The following is a 14,425-nucleotide window of genomic DNA, read 5'->3' on the forward strand; positions in this document are numbered from 1 at the left end:
GTTTTTGATAAAATACCTTCCTTTATACTTAGAAAACAACCAAGAAGGACACTTAAACAGAGGAAAAACATCTCTGCCTCATGGGCACCATCTGAATCTGAGAGCAACCATGCTGAGAAGGAAAAGCCTCACTACAAGATGAAACCAAAAGTTAGCAAAGGCAGAAGCTTAAAATCAACCCTTCGCAAAAAAAGCAGAAAAGAATCTGGGAGTACAAAAGTTAGCCTAGTGACCCTTAGAGCTTCATCTCAGGAAGAAGAAGGAGATGATGATGACGACGACTTTGAACTGGACTATGAAGTTGAATGTTTTTCACCAGAGGAAGTAAACAAAGCACCAGTGTTTGTTCCTAAAGGGCTTCGGTCTCCAAATCCGGTACCTGTTCAAATTGAGGAAACTATGGAAGAGGTATGACAGAAATAATATATTACAACATGGCTGCTAGTGAAGTGAGCTATTTGCTATTTCAGCAGTGTGAAATGGTAATTTCAAATCTACTTAATAGCAGTCACCAAGCAACTCAACTTGCACTGTAAAATAATAAAGAATTATTAGTGAAAAAAGACTAAATCTATTGATATTAGATGTTAGGCTTATTCTCAAAAGCCTCAGATAGCTTAATCAATGGTCAGGGATTATGTAATTTAGAAATCCAACATCATCTGGAGACCCAAGTTTGGAAACTACCCTCATGGTCCAATTTTCTGACAACCTGGTACTCTGATGTCATTAGTTTAGCCAGTGTGATCTTAACTTTCCCATTGAATCTATTTCTGTTAGCTTTAATGTGAATACTTTCCTGGAACTGCAATTATTGGCATATTTACTATTAGTAAATCAATTTTTTGCTTTTGCATAAATATTTTTAGGATAGATTTGTCTTTTGAGGACTATGAAACATTTGGCACTTCTTCAGATTTATTAGGCATATAAAAAACAGTTGTAATATACACAGAGAATCTTTTGGAGTTGTGTTTGGGATATTAGGGTGAATTTTTTTGGAGACAAAAACTCTTGAATTGTTATGTTTCTTTCTCCCTGCCCTTAACAGCTTGAGATATATGAAGATGTTGCACCTGAGCCATGTCTCACCAATGAACTGAATGTAGCTGCTCAGCCTGAGATACAGCTAACTAAACATTCCTGTCCATCACAAGTTGTAAGTTTGTGTATCCCTCACACATTATTTCCTTGTTCATGTTGTATATCTTATTAAAAATTTTTTTCTCATATTAAGTGTGCCTAGGGAAGTGAGACTGAGGTGTGGACCTTTAGAAAGTCTTAAGTCAGAATGTTGTACTTAGAATATATTTTTTATATCTGTACTTTGGTAGAGCAACAGCCAACCTGAAATAACAGTAGCTATCAGGAAGATTTGGATAATGGGCAATAGAGCCCAGGGTAGAACTAGCAAGACACAGAAAAGATGTAGTAACATCTAAGCCTAGGCATAGTTTGTAACATAGCCATAATATTTTAGGCTGAAGTCTGCTTGTTTTTTATGAACTGTTTACCATTTGTTTTTTTATGACAACTTATAATTGTCACTAGCAGTGCAAACTGAAAAACATAATTTACATAATCTAATTGAACTGAAAAAATCCATAAATGTAGTAATGACTTGTATTTTTTAATTCCCAAGGTTGTTATACAAGAAGAGCAAAGAAAGGAAACAGGTAAATGTCCAGCTAGCATTTACTTGTGAAGTCTGTCTCTTTGTTAAATTTGTGAATTTTGATACTACTGACCTTTAAAAATGTTTTAGTTTTCAATAAAATAAGCAGCAGGCACTAGGGTTGAAATTTTACTAGCCTGAGAGCTAATGCCAATGAAGATAATGCCCAGGATTCTCTATGATGCTTTTCTTGATAGAATTACTTCCATCAGTGGAGCTGGGTGTGAGGCTGATCCCCTCTCTTTTACTGCAGCTCCCTTTGGCCCATAAAACTTGATTCAGAGGACTGGGAAACTATATAGTTTCTCAGTCTTCTGAATAAGGTACTTTGAGTGCTGAAGCAAATTTAAGGAACTGAAGGATATGTTCCTTGATGCTCTGGAGGAGCATGGGAAAGAACCCCTGATAAGTCAGTGGTCTCTGTTTTTTGAGCGGCTCATTCCCTCTGGGTAAGAGCAGGTCGGCAGAGCTGGTGCAACCAATAACTACTAGGTCAGTGCTGGGTCTGTGCCATGCTGGCCAGTTTTCATAGGGACAATGCCCTTGTCTCCCCCACTCCAGGCTGCCCTCCGCTGCACCTAATGGCTTTCTCATTGTCCTTCATTGCAGGGGTGCACAGGTACCAGCAACAGGGAGATCAAAATGGGGAGGGGAAGCTATCTAGCTTTCTGTCCTCTGGTTCCCAGGAGTTGACCTCTGGCATTGAGGGGCAGGAAAAGGAGGAGTGCAGCCACTCGGAAGGTAGGTCTCCTTTAGCAGTATGGCTGTATGATGCTGCAGCCATGGTGCTCCTGTAGGTCTCCTCTCCCCTTAGCACTGACATGACCTTACTGGTGACTTGATTTCCCCCCTCCTTCTCAGCAGGTGATGAAGGTGGTGCTGGTCCCAGCCATGGCATGAAGAGCAGTACCAGAGGAGGGGCTGTTCCGCTGTCCCTGCTTGCTCACCTTATCACTTCGCAGGGGGAGGACAGAGTACAAGGTGAGGTTGGTAGATGAACAGGACAGGAGAAGTGCCTCTGTGTAGCTAGCAGAAGGACTATATGTGGGGAACAGCAGCCCTTTCTGGTGCATGTTGCATCGGTGGCAGTGGCTGCCCATGTGGTCACTGCCCATAATTTCCAATGGATGAGTCTACAGCAGTCTACTAACCTCCATGCCCCTTGATCATTTCTTGTAGCTCGCCGACTAGAGCAGAGGGTCTCTGCTAAGGAGGGCCAGTTGAAGGAGATTTAGGAAAGCCTCCAGGCCCTCCTAGGGCAATGTCAAGCTGTCCAGCCATGAATCCCACCTGTACACACATCCTCCTTTCTGCGTACATACTTCCTTCTGCCCTTGTACTGTTGGTTCTTATGCTTTTGTATAGTTTTAACAAATGCTTTTTATTATTCTACAAATGATGTGTTTGTCGTTATTCAGCATCATGAAGTGTGTTATGGGTCAAAGTGGTGCATCAGTGATAGGGAGGGCAATGGGAGACAGGGCTTTGGAAGCATTCAGAAGTGGGCAGGGTGATTGAGGATGGTCTAGTCCTTGCTGGGGGAAGTGGCTGTTGTTGTTGATCTAGCTTGGTTCTGCCCTGTGTCACTGGGGGTGGGTTCTGGGATGCTTGCCTGTGGGTGGCCTCCCTTGTTGGGAGGATTGCTGTTTCAACACATGGGTGGGGGTGGGGGATCCCAGGCACCAGTTGGCTGAGGGGGCTGATCAATTTCTCTATGCAGGGTTCCTAGATGTCCACCTCCATGGCTGCTCCCTCCTCCTGGAGCATTGGTGCAATTCCTGGCCTGTCCCATGACACACAATTCCCTTGCCATCACCCTGGGCCAGGCCAGTCTTTGCCCCAAGAGTAGCCAGTAGGGCAGTCTAGGTCTCCAGGGCTGCAGCGAGGTGTTCCTCCTGCTGGAGGGCTCACTCATCCACTAATCTCTGGCACTCTGCCTCACTCTCCCTGGACTCCTGTTTGCGATCCGTCTACCTACATCTTTCCTCTGTCTCCTTCTCCCTGTACTCATGGGCATGGGTCCCTCTCTTGCTTCAGGTGTTCCAGGAGGTCCCTTGTGTCCCAAGTTCTGCTCCACTACACTTGTGGCCACCACCATTGTTGGCCATTGGTCCCTCATCCTTCGGGTCTCAGCCAGGTGAACCACTGGGGGCAGGGGGGCAGCGTGGTTCAGTACTGCAGGATCTGTGGTGCATAGTATAGGGCATTGGTGAACCATTGGACACATCCTCTGGACTCAGTGGGAGTGTACTTTCAAGGTTTTTTTTTTTAATTAGGGTGACATGAGTCTTTCAGCCAGTGTTCATACAAGAGATTCCCACAACACTGCCATGCTCATTTGTACCCCTTGGGCCTCATCTCTTCTGAGACTCTTGAACAACTCAGTGTTCTAATAGGTCTGCTGGAGTTCCTCCAGCATACTGTTCTGTCTCTGTATGGCTATGAGATCAGTGGTCTCTGCAATGATCCAGGAGATCCCTACGCCTCTTTTTTCTGCCATCCTGCTGTGCATGGGCGAGAAGCACTGAAAGTGCAGCAGGGCACCAGTGCACCTGTGTGCTCAAGAGGTGAGCAGTGGACAAAGGAACTCCTATGGTGAGCAATGGTGCCAGCAACTATGTAGGAGGCAGAAAGTGAACATGAACAATGAAATTTCTGTTGCAGGAACATCTGGCAGGGAAGGTGTCGGCATCATGCTGGGCACAGGGCATATGCTTCAGACTGCTTCCATAAGCCGTCTGGGCCATTCTGCATTTACCCACTCACGTTGTGCAGTTTATACACTGGTGCAATAATGTGCAATTTCCATGTTGGTGCAGAGCAAAGCGGGGGTCAGTAAGGCTCAAAATGGGTTGAAATGGGGTTTCTTTTGTCCATTAGGACAGCCCCCATATTTCTATTCATGCAGCAGATTTAATCTGGTTTGCACTAGCAGTTGGATTTAGATATTGGAAAGCATTTTGAGATTTGTAGAAGGATGCTGAATTAATAATAATAATAATAATAATAATAATAATGTTTTATTTATAGACCGCTATTCTGCGATGATCATAGCGGTGTACAGTAAAATCGTAATACAATACAAAATACAGTTAAAGGAGGGAGAAGTCTCTTCCTTCAGGCAGTCCAAGATGTTGCTGGTCTGCCTGATGGCTCCCTCTGAGGCCGAGATGACAGTTGAGGAGGGAGGGGCCTCTTCCTTCAGGCAGTCCCTGATGTTGCTGGGTCTGCCTGATGGCTCCCTCTGAGGCCGAGATGACAGTTGAGGAGGGAGGGGCCTCTTCCTTCAGGCAGTCCCTGATGTTGCTGGGTCTGCCTGATGGCTCCCTCTGAGGCCGAGATGACAGTTGAGGAGGGAGGGGCCTCTTCCTTCAGGCAGTCCCTGATGTTGCTGGGTCTGCCTGATCGCTCCCTCTGAGGCCAAGATGACAGTTGAGGAGGGAGGGGCCTCTTCCTTCAGGCAGTCCAAGATGTTGCTGGGTCTGCCTGATCGCTCCCTCTGAGGCCAAGATGACAGTTGAGGAGGGAGGGGCCTCTTCCTTCAGGCAGTCCAAGATGTTGCTGGTCTGCCTGATGACTCCCTCTCAGGCCGAGATGACAGTTGAGGAGGGAGGGGCCTCATTTCATTCATTCATTCATTCATTCACTCATTCATAATAATAATAATAATAATAATAATAGGATTTATTTATATGCCACCCAATCACTGGGAATCCGGGTGGCTTACAACAGAGGGGATAATAAAAAGGCTTACAATCTAAAAAGACATGACACAAAAGGAGAAGGGAATGGTGGCAGGGGAGGGGATCAGGTCCAGCAGTTCTTCTCTCCCTCTGAGGCCTGGACCAAGGCAGATGGACTGGAGGGAGGGCTTTTTTTCTTAATTGAGGCCGGCTCTTCTTCTTCAGGCTCGATGGCATTGGGCCTGTCTTTTCGCTCCCTCTAAGGCCAGAAGATGACAGTTGGAAGGAGGGAGGGGAGGAATTCATTCATTCATTTTTTAAAAGCCTGCATCTAAAGCTAGAATGTTCTAGAAACAAAATTTTTCTCCTCCAAAGTTAGCCTGAGATTTTTTTATTTGTTACCAAAATATACTTTGTTTATTTTGTTTTGCAAATGCATGTATATGTCTTTCAGGGATTAATGATGGAAGTACTGAGGCAGCCATGACTTTACTTGCTATGAGAGATCCAGTGTTCCAGCTAAACATTGCCACCCAAGGTATGATACATATTATCATGAATGGCTTCACAGTTTTCTTTCTCCCTCTGTATTTCAGCATCAAAATTATTGTTGAATAAGCCTATTCTACTAATGCATTGCAAATCTAGCATATTACTTTCCGCTTTGTCTTCCATTTTGCTGTTACATGGAGGGAAATATGCAAACTTCATGCATCAAAGCCAAATGAGAACAGAATAGAGAATTTTTTTTTATTATATACCTTCCTGTATTATTTTTAAGTAGACCCCAGTTAAAATATAAAACAGTCAATAAGAATAAAACTGAACCTGAAAAGATTAATGAGAAAGGAAAAGCTCTATGGTCTAATCTGCATTGCAGAAATAATGCAGTTTGACACAGCTTTAACTGCCATGGCTCAGTGCTATGAATTCTGGGATTTCTAGTTTTGTGAGTTATTTAGCCTACTTTGTCAGAGAGCTCTGGTGCCAACAAACTACACATCCCAAAATTCCATAGCATGGAGTCATGGCAGTTAAAGTGGTATCAAACTGCATTATTTCTGCAATGCAAGTGTAGTCTTTGCCTGCCACTAAATTTTATTTATTCATTAATTTCAATTTTATGCCACCTTTCTCCCAGAAAGGGACCCAAGGCAGCTCACAAGCTAAAAACATTTTAAAACTTTACAATAAGAATTTAAAACAGTTAAAATAATCAAATTAAAACAGAAAAATTAACATTAAAACATACAAGAAGTTAAAAAATATTTTAAAAAAACCATCCTCTCACTGAAGGACAAAGTAGGCACCCAGCAAACTTTTATCTGTGAGTGATCATTCTATAATAAAAGAGGGATTAATGAGAAGCCCCACTATCCCAACAGCAACAGCAATAGCAACATTTATTTATGCACTACCTTTTGTCTAGTCTGGGATTAGAGGCATTTTACAGAGGTTAACATAGATGCAAAAGTAAAATTCATATCATGCAAAAATTTAAAATATAATTAAAATAACAGTGGAACAAAAAGCAGTTAAGAGCAAGACAATTAAAAAGAAATCAGCAAACTGTATTGCACATTCTGAAATGCCATTTTTCTCCTGAACAAATAGAATCATAGAGTTGGAAGAGACCACAAGGGCCATCCAGTCCAACCCCCTGCCATGCAGGAAATCCAAATCAGAGCATCCCCGACAGATGGCGATCCAGCCTCTGCTTAAAGACCTCTAAGGAAGGAGACTCCACTACACTCCAAGGGAATTTGTTCCACTGTCGAACAGCCCTTACTGTCAGGAAGTTCCTCCTAATATTGAGGTGGAATCTCTTTTCCTGGAGCTTGCATCCATTGTTCTGGGTCCTGTTCTCTGCAGCAGCAGAAAACAAGCTTGCTCCCTCCTCAATATGACATCCCTTCAAATATTTAAATGGGGCTATCATATCACCTCTTAATCTTCTTTTCTCCAGGCTAAACATCCCCAGCTCCCTAAGTCGTTCCTCATAGGGCATGGTTTCCAGACCTTTCACCATTTTAGTCGCCCTCCTTTGGACACGCTCCAGTTTCTCAATGTCCTTTTTAAATTGTGGTGCCCAGAACTGGACATAATATTCCAGGTGGGCCCTGACCAAAGCAGAATACAGTGACACTATTACTTTTCTTGATCTAGACACTATACTTCTATTGATGCAGCCTAAAATTGCATTGGCCTTTTTAGCTGCCACATCCCACTGTTCACTCATGTTCAACTTGTGGTCTACTTGGACTCCTAGATCCCTTTCACATGTAGTCTCATTCAGCCAGGTGTGCCCCATCCTATATCTGTGCATTTTATTTTTCTGACCTAAGTGCAGTACCTTACATTTCTCTGTGTTGAATTTCATTTTGTTAGCTTTGGCCCAGCTTTCAAGTCTATTCAGGTCGTTTTGAATTTTGATCCTATCCTCGGGGGTATTAGCTATTCCTCCTAATTTGGTGTCATATGCAAATTTGATAAGTATGCTCCCAATTCTGTCATCCAGGTCATTGATAAAGATGTTGAATAACACTGGCCCTAGGACAGAGCCCTGTGGGATCCCACTGGTCACTTCTCTCCAGGATGAAAAGGTGCCATTGTTGAGCACCCTTTGGGTTCAGCCGCTCAACCAGTTACAAATCCATGTAACAGTTACCTTGTCTAGCCCACATTTTACAAGCTTGTTTGCAAGAATGTCATGGGAAACCTTGTCAAAGGCCTTACTGAAATCAAGATATACTATATCCACAGCTTTGACACATCAAAGGCCTGCTGAAACATAAAGGTCTTCGCCTGCCTATGAAAAGATAGCAGGGAGGATGCCAATCTAACTTCCCAAGGAAGGGAGTTCTAGTTCTAGAAGGGAGCAGCTACTGAGAAGGCCTCTCTGATGTTCTACTAGATATACCTGTAAGGGTGGTGTGACAGAGAGAAGCACCCCTCCAGAAGATCTCAAAGCACAGGCAGGCTCATATGGGAGAATACAATCTTTCAGATAATCTAGAAACCAAAACCATATACGGCTTTTTAGGTCATGATCAGCACTTTTAATTGTGCCCAGATCATCAGCCAGTGGAGTTGTTGCAACAAGTGAGTTGTGTGCTCCCTATAGCCAGCCACAGTTAACAATCTATCTGCAACTCTTTGGACTTTCTAAAGTTTCCAAATACTCTTTGAAGGCAGCTCCATGTACAATGTGTTAGCAATAATCTAAATGGGTGTAACTAAGGAATGTGTCCCTCCCAGGCCAGTTCTGACATCTCTGGGAATAGATACAACTAGCACACAAGCATAAGCATTCCTGGTCCACGCTGAAACTTGAGCTTTCATTCTCAGGATTGAATTCAAGAGCATACTCAAACTATGAACCTGCACCTTTAGAGGAAATGTAATCCTATCTAGCATTAGCTGAATCCCTATTCCCTGATCTGCCTTTCAATTGATCAGAAGTAGCTCTGTCTCATCTGGATTTGGGCGGGGTACAGACCGCCAGAAAGAGGTGCCGGGGAGGCGCCTCTCTGCTGCACAGCAGCGCCACAGCAACTAAAGGAGTGCAGCTACGCAGCAAAAAAGGAGTGCCCGGAAGCGGCTCCTTTTTGCGGCGCAACTTCAATGCCACAAAGCGCCAGAGCCAGTGCGGTGACATTGCAGCTGCACCACCCCGTCTGGAAGCGGCGCAGCTGCAACGTCACCATTATGCACCCTATGTGGTGGGTGCACCGCAGCTGCGGCGCCCTCATCACATGCAAGGGTTGCTGGCTGTGTGAGCACTTCGCCCACCAGGCAACCTTCACATGTGACGAAGGCACCACAAAAGCCTGTTGGTTCTGGGCCTAGGTTTCAATTTGTTCAACCTTATCTATTCCATTATTGTTGACAGGCACTGGTTTAGAACTGAGGTAGCTTGCTTGGAATGAAGTAGAATGGAGTATCATTTGCTTATCTGTCGTTTGCATATAAATGGCACTGAAATGGACAATAAATTTTCTTTAAAAGGGGGAAAAAGCAAAGGGCAGAAGAAAGGCTAAAACAGGTTACTATCAGCACGAAAACATGTTCAATTCTGTAACCTTTAATTGAGGAAGCCCAAGACAGGCCATAATTTGGGGTTGTTTCTTTAGACTTTTAGTTCATTGGCTGATGAGTCAGCTGATTGCAACAGTCACTCATGAATAGATGATGTCCTTTGAAATGGCCATGCTAACAATGATACACAGCAGAAATAAATTAGTTTGATACCACTTGGCTCAATGCTGTGGAATTCTGAGATTTGTAGTTTGGTGGGATACCCAGCTCCATGGCATGGGAGGCTAAATATCTCACAAAACTACAGATCCCAGCTTTCCATAGCATTGAGTCATGACAGTTAAAGTGGTGTCAAACTGCTTTATTTCTACAGCGTAGCAGCAACCCTAGGCGCTAAACTGTAGGAACTTGTGTGCAATTCTGTTCATGTATATCAGAAGCAAGCTTCATTGCAATCAGAACAACTTAATTTAGTTATGACTAATTTTTAACATTGATTTCCCTGGAAATTCCACTAACTTAAGATGTTTTCAGGTGGTTGGACTGAATGGCCCTTGTGGTCTCTTCCAACTCTATGATTCTAATCTGTGGTGTCCCATATAACAAGGATGGGCAACTGTGGCAACTATGCAGGAGAACTTGAAGGGCTGCATCCTCACTGTCATAAATAAATAAATTATAATTTATTGTCCCCAAATGCCCTCCCTTTGTTCACCTGTGCCATAAGGTATACAAATTTTCTTAAGCTGTTCAATATACTTCAGTTGCAGAATTCTGGATTTTGTAATGATTGATAGTTTTGGTGCAAAATGCAATAATGTAATTTATTTATTCATTGAAATTATGTTCCACCTTTCTCCCAGGATAGGAGATACAAGGCTACTTGCAGCACAATTATTTAAAAATAAATAAATAAATACGATAAATAAATAAATAAAAATACAAATTAAACCAATTATGCCATTAAAGCACCAATTAAAACAGTTTCAAACAAACATTAACATTTTATAGAGCTCAACACATCCCTCTTAAATTGTCAGATCTATTAGGTCATCAGTTACAGAAGACTTGCCTGCCAGCAGAATGTTAGACTTTAGAAGGGAATTGGATAATATGAGAGCAGCCATCCAAATTATATTTCAATTAAAACTATGTCTTTTAGCACATTGGCTCAGTTGAAGTTGTGCAATTTGATTGTTTCCATTTGAATGCTTACATATACTGTACATTAAGATGTAACCTTTTTTCCACTTTTTTATTTTGGTGAAAAAAAGAAAAAACACAAGATTTTCCCCATAACAAGGAACTGAATGTTGCTGATAGCTTAGCAGATGAGCATAATGAAGAACACAGTATAGTCCACTGTAATGTGCCATGTTGTCTGCCTTCAAAAAATGAACTGGTTTCTTCAGAAACTGTAAACAGTGTTATTACAGAGGATCCAAGTACTGAACCATTGGATTTGGAAGATAGCTTACAGGAAGAAAACAGTGAATTATTTCCTGGATCTTCAAAATATGACCCGGTGTGTTCTCTCAGTAGAAAGTGTTCCAACATATCAGGTTTGGGAGGATGTTCACAAGAAACAACCCGAGCCAGCAGGTTTGTGTTGCTATATTAAGCATACCTCTTATTTTTTTATTTAGGAATCCCACTGATTCTTTTAGGAAAACAAGTATTATTGACTTGGTATCATAATACTCATGGTTGTGTAACTACATTTCTCCAACTCACCTTCATCCAAATTTCTTCTCCTGATTTAAATACAGATACCCTGATTACTTTTCTTTGTGTTAGATCCATGTCTTGTAACTATAAAGGCTTGCAAGGCTTCCACATCTTGTAAAGTGTAAGGCTAGTATCCTAGGGATAAGCAAATGCCATTACCATAATTAAACATGTAGCATTCCAAGTGGCCAGGAACTGATAATTGCATACATAACACATAATCAGAACTAGGAATAGCTTTTTGACTACAGGTCCCAATTTCCTGAACCAGTCTCCCAAAATTAACTTTTTCAATTACAGTGGGCCCTTGGTATCTGCTCCAGTTTGGTTCCAGGAAACCCCCCCCCCATCCCCCATAGATACCAAAATCCATGGATGCTCAAGTCCCATTGAATATAATGACATAGGAAAATGGTGTCCCTTATATAAAATGGAAAAATTGATGTTTGCTTTTTGGAATATTTAAAAAATATTTTCAAGCCATGGATGCTTGAATTTGTGGATACAAATACATGGATATGGAGAGCTGACTATTTTTGAGGGAATTCATGTACCATTTTCAGCTGTCTACATTGGTGTCCAAGATTGCTGTTTTTGTTTCGTTTTGTTTAACAAATGTTAAAATCAACAGCTGAGAGCATTAAGGTTACTTAGTGGTATGTTCTGTTTGTCTGTAGTGTTTTATCTACTTTCAAAGAAAATAAAACTACTAGACCAGCACGATTCAGATTTCGAAAACTTAAACCAAATCTTAACAGAAGCCTGGGGTTAAACCAGAACACATCCCAAAAATCTCTTGGCCTGATTTCTGAAGTGGAACAATTTAATCAAATCCAGAATGGTAAGTTTATAGTTCGTTACACTAAAAGTTGGGGAAAGCTTTGTAAGTGCCTGGCCAGGACTTTGAATTGTGCTTGGAAACAGATAGCTAACTAGTGAAAGTGCTGTAAGAAGGAGTTCAGTTGCTCCCTATAATCAGTCACAGTTTATAATATGGTCACAGCATTCTGGACCAAATGAAGTTTCTGATCAATTTTCAGAGGCAATCCTCACAGGGTATGGTACAGTATTCCAACAAGATGTTTTTCTTGTGGTCAGATAAGTCATCTCCAGCAAAAACATTCTTGGCCCCACCGAAACGTGGACATACAAGGGTTAGAACCAAATGCTGTATCACCAAATCTGCAACCTGCAACTTCAAGGGCACAGTGATCTCACCCAGGAAATTCTAGGTTGAAACTGCATTCCCTGAGTTTTGCTAGACAAGGAACACCATTTTCTAGATTTAAAATGTCATATCCCTGCCTCTTGGACTGTCTTATAACACATGCTCGCATGTTCTTGCTGTTTTGCTTCTAATTGTTTTCGAATTACAGCAACCCAAAAGCAAACACATAATGGGTTTTTTAGGTTTTTTTGCAAGATTTTACTTTGCCTTCCTCTGAGGCTGAGAAAATGTGACCTATCCAAGTGGGTTTCCCATGGCTGAACAGGAATTCAGATCCTAATCTCCAGGGTCCTAGTCCAACCACTACACCATGCTGGTTCTCTATGCAGGCATAATAAGTTCACTGATATCTGGTACAGCGAGAAATAATGGATATTTGGATAGCCTTCTAAGACAGAGTTTTACTCTGTTTTGCTGGTAACAGATTAATTATGAGCTCTTTGTAGAGCACACCACTACATCTTCATAGAACAAGATCAATTGGGGATAAAGCTAAATATGATGTCCTATTAAAGTTGTAATTTCATCCAAAATAGTATATACTGTATGGTGTTCTAATGTCTAAAATAACAGAGGTGTCAACAAATACTACAGAAGAGCAGAAAGTTGAACTGGAAGAGAATCTCAAATTGGAAGAGCTAGCTCAGAGCAGTTCTGCAGAGAACCATGGTTTACAGCCTGAAAGTGCTGGCCTTGCTATGCAGAAAAACAACATGAAAAGGTATAAACATTACTTCTTTTTATATGTTAATATATTTAATCTATCTCTTTGGTGTTATGAGCTAATGTGTTTCAAAATATGTATTAAAGTGCTTTGTAAAATGGGGGCATATGCAGGATGGAGTTCACCAGAAATACTGGAAATTTACTGTTATAGATGTTTTTAAAAATAATATTCATGTACTTTATTATATGATGTTCATTTTCCTCAAACAACTTTTGATATATAGTAATGCAACATCTTTCTTAAATGTAACTTGATGACACTTTTGAGGCATTGTATTCCTTACTAGCCAAACTTATTTATTACTGAATTATATAGCTGTTGCATAATGTAAATTCTTTAGAGCAGTTAAAGATATTTTAATCACTTTGACAAAGAATGGCCATAAACCTGGTAGTATTTGCTTGTTTCATACTATGCAGTATAAAAACATTTTAATGTTTGACGAGTAAACATTTTATAACTCAAACTGTTCATTTTCCCCCAAAGAGAAAACCTGGTAAAAGAGACTTGGGAAGTTACATCAGAGTTAACTGCTTCCAAGGTTTCTCCAGAAGCTGAAACTTCCCCTATTGAACTATCGTGTGACCTCAATGCAAACATTAATGTCCAAGTTTCTAGTCCTGATGAACATCAGTTGTCTCCAGCTGAAGTAGCACTGGTAAGAAAATATTGCTTTATGTAACTGAAATAGTTACTTCCTGGAACTGTTTAATTGAAGACTATAAAAGAAGAAAGCAAAAATATTGATATATTGCTTATAAGTACAGTTGGCTCTCTGTATCCATGCATTCTTTGTCCACAGATTCAACCATCCACAGCTTGAAAATATTTTTTAAAAAATCCAACTGTAAACCTTAATTTTACCATTTTTATAAGAGAGACCATTTTACTATGCTATTGTATTTAGTGGTACTTGAGCATCTATGGATTTTGATATCCACTGGGGAAGGGGGTGGAACCAAACCCCAGTGGATACTAAGGGCCCACTATATTTATTGGTGTACAGACTTCTCTCTTTACCTTTTCCCCTTCTTCCTCTAAAAATTGTTTACACTTTTAGTAGACTTTTAGTCTGCATTGCTTTGAATTTGGGGACTTGATCACACTTTTTCTAACTGTGATTTTAATGGTCATTGTCTGCAAAAACATGTTAGATTATTTTTTCGATAAATGTTCTGGCTAACTTGTAGATCTACAAATACAAGATTGGTATAAAGAGATATGGTAAATGGCTATTAATGATAAGTTAACATGTGGAACTAAGGTAAAAAAAAAGAATAATGAAGATAAATGATTTTGAAGCAATATGGAAAATATTTGTTCAAAAAGGTTTAGTAAAAGAGGAA

General features: G+C 41.0%; 1 protein-coding gene across 3 annotated transcripts in view; it reads left to right on the forward strand.

Annotated features, from left to right (window-relative positions):
* The window catches only part of BDP1 (BDP1 general transcription factor IIIB subunit), a 79,700-nt gene that overhangs the window by 50,755 nt on the left and 14,520 nt on the right, over positions 1–14,425 (forward strand). For 2 of the 3 annotated variants that reach the window (XM_089493970.1, XM_089493984.1), the window contains exons 28-37: positions 33–408; positions 1,052–1,159; positions 1,643–1,676; positions 2,285–2,416; positions 2,537–2,656; positions 5,813–5,896; positions 10,671–10,998; positions 11,802–11,965; positions 12,926–13,073; positions 13,566–13,737. In XM_089493970.1, the coding sequence (XP_089350096.1) occupies positions 33–408; positions 1,052–1,159; positions 1,643–1,676; positions 2,285–2,416; positions 2,537–2,656; positions 5,813–5,896; positions 10,671–10,998; positions 11,802–11,965; positions 12,926–13,073; positions 13,566–13,737 (1,666 nt within the window). The remainder of the gene's footprint in view (positions 1–32; positions 409–1,051; positions 1,160–1,642; positions 1,677–2,284; positions 2,417–2,536; positions 2,657–5,812; positions 5,897–10,670; positions 10,999–11,801; positions 11,966–12,925; positions 13,074–13,565; positions 13,738–14,425) is intronic. The other variant, XM_089493978.1, reaches the window with a different exon arrangement.

Source organism: Sceloporus occidentalis, unplaced genomic scaffold (assembly GCF_023333645.1).
Source record: "Sceloporus occidentalis isolate IW3139 unplaced genomic scaffold, rSceOcc1.0.p SCAF_1, whole genome shotgun sequence".
Lineage (NCBI taxonomy): Eukaryota > Metazoa > Chordata > Lepidosauria > Squamata > Phrynosomatidae > Sceloporus > Sceloporus occidentalis.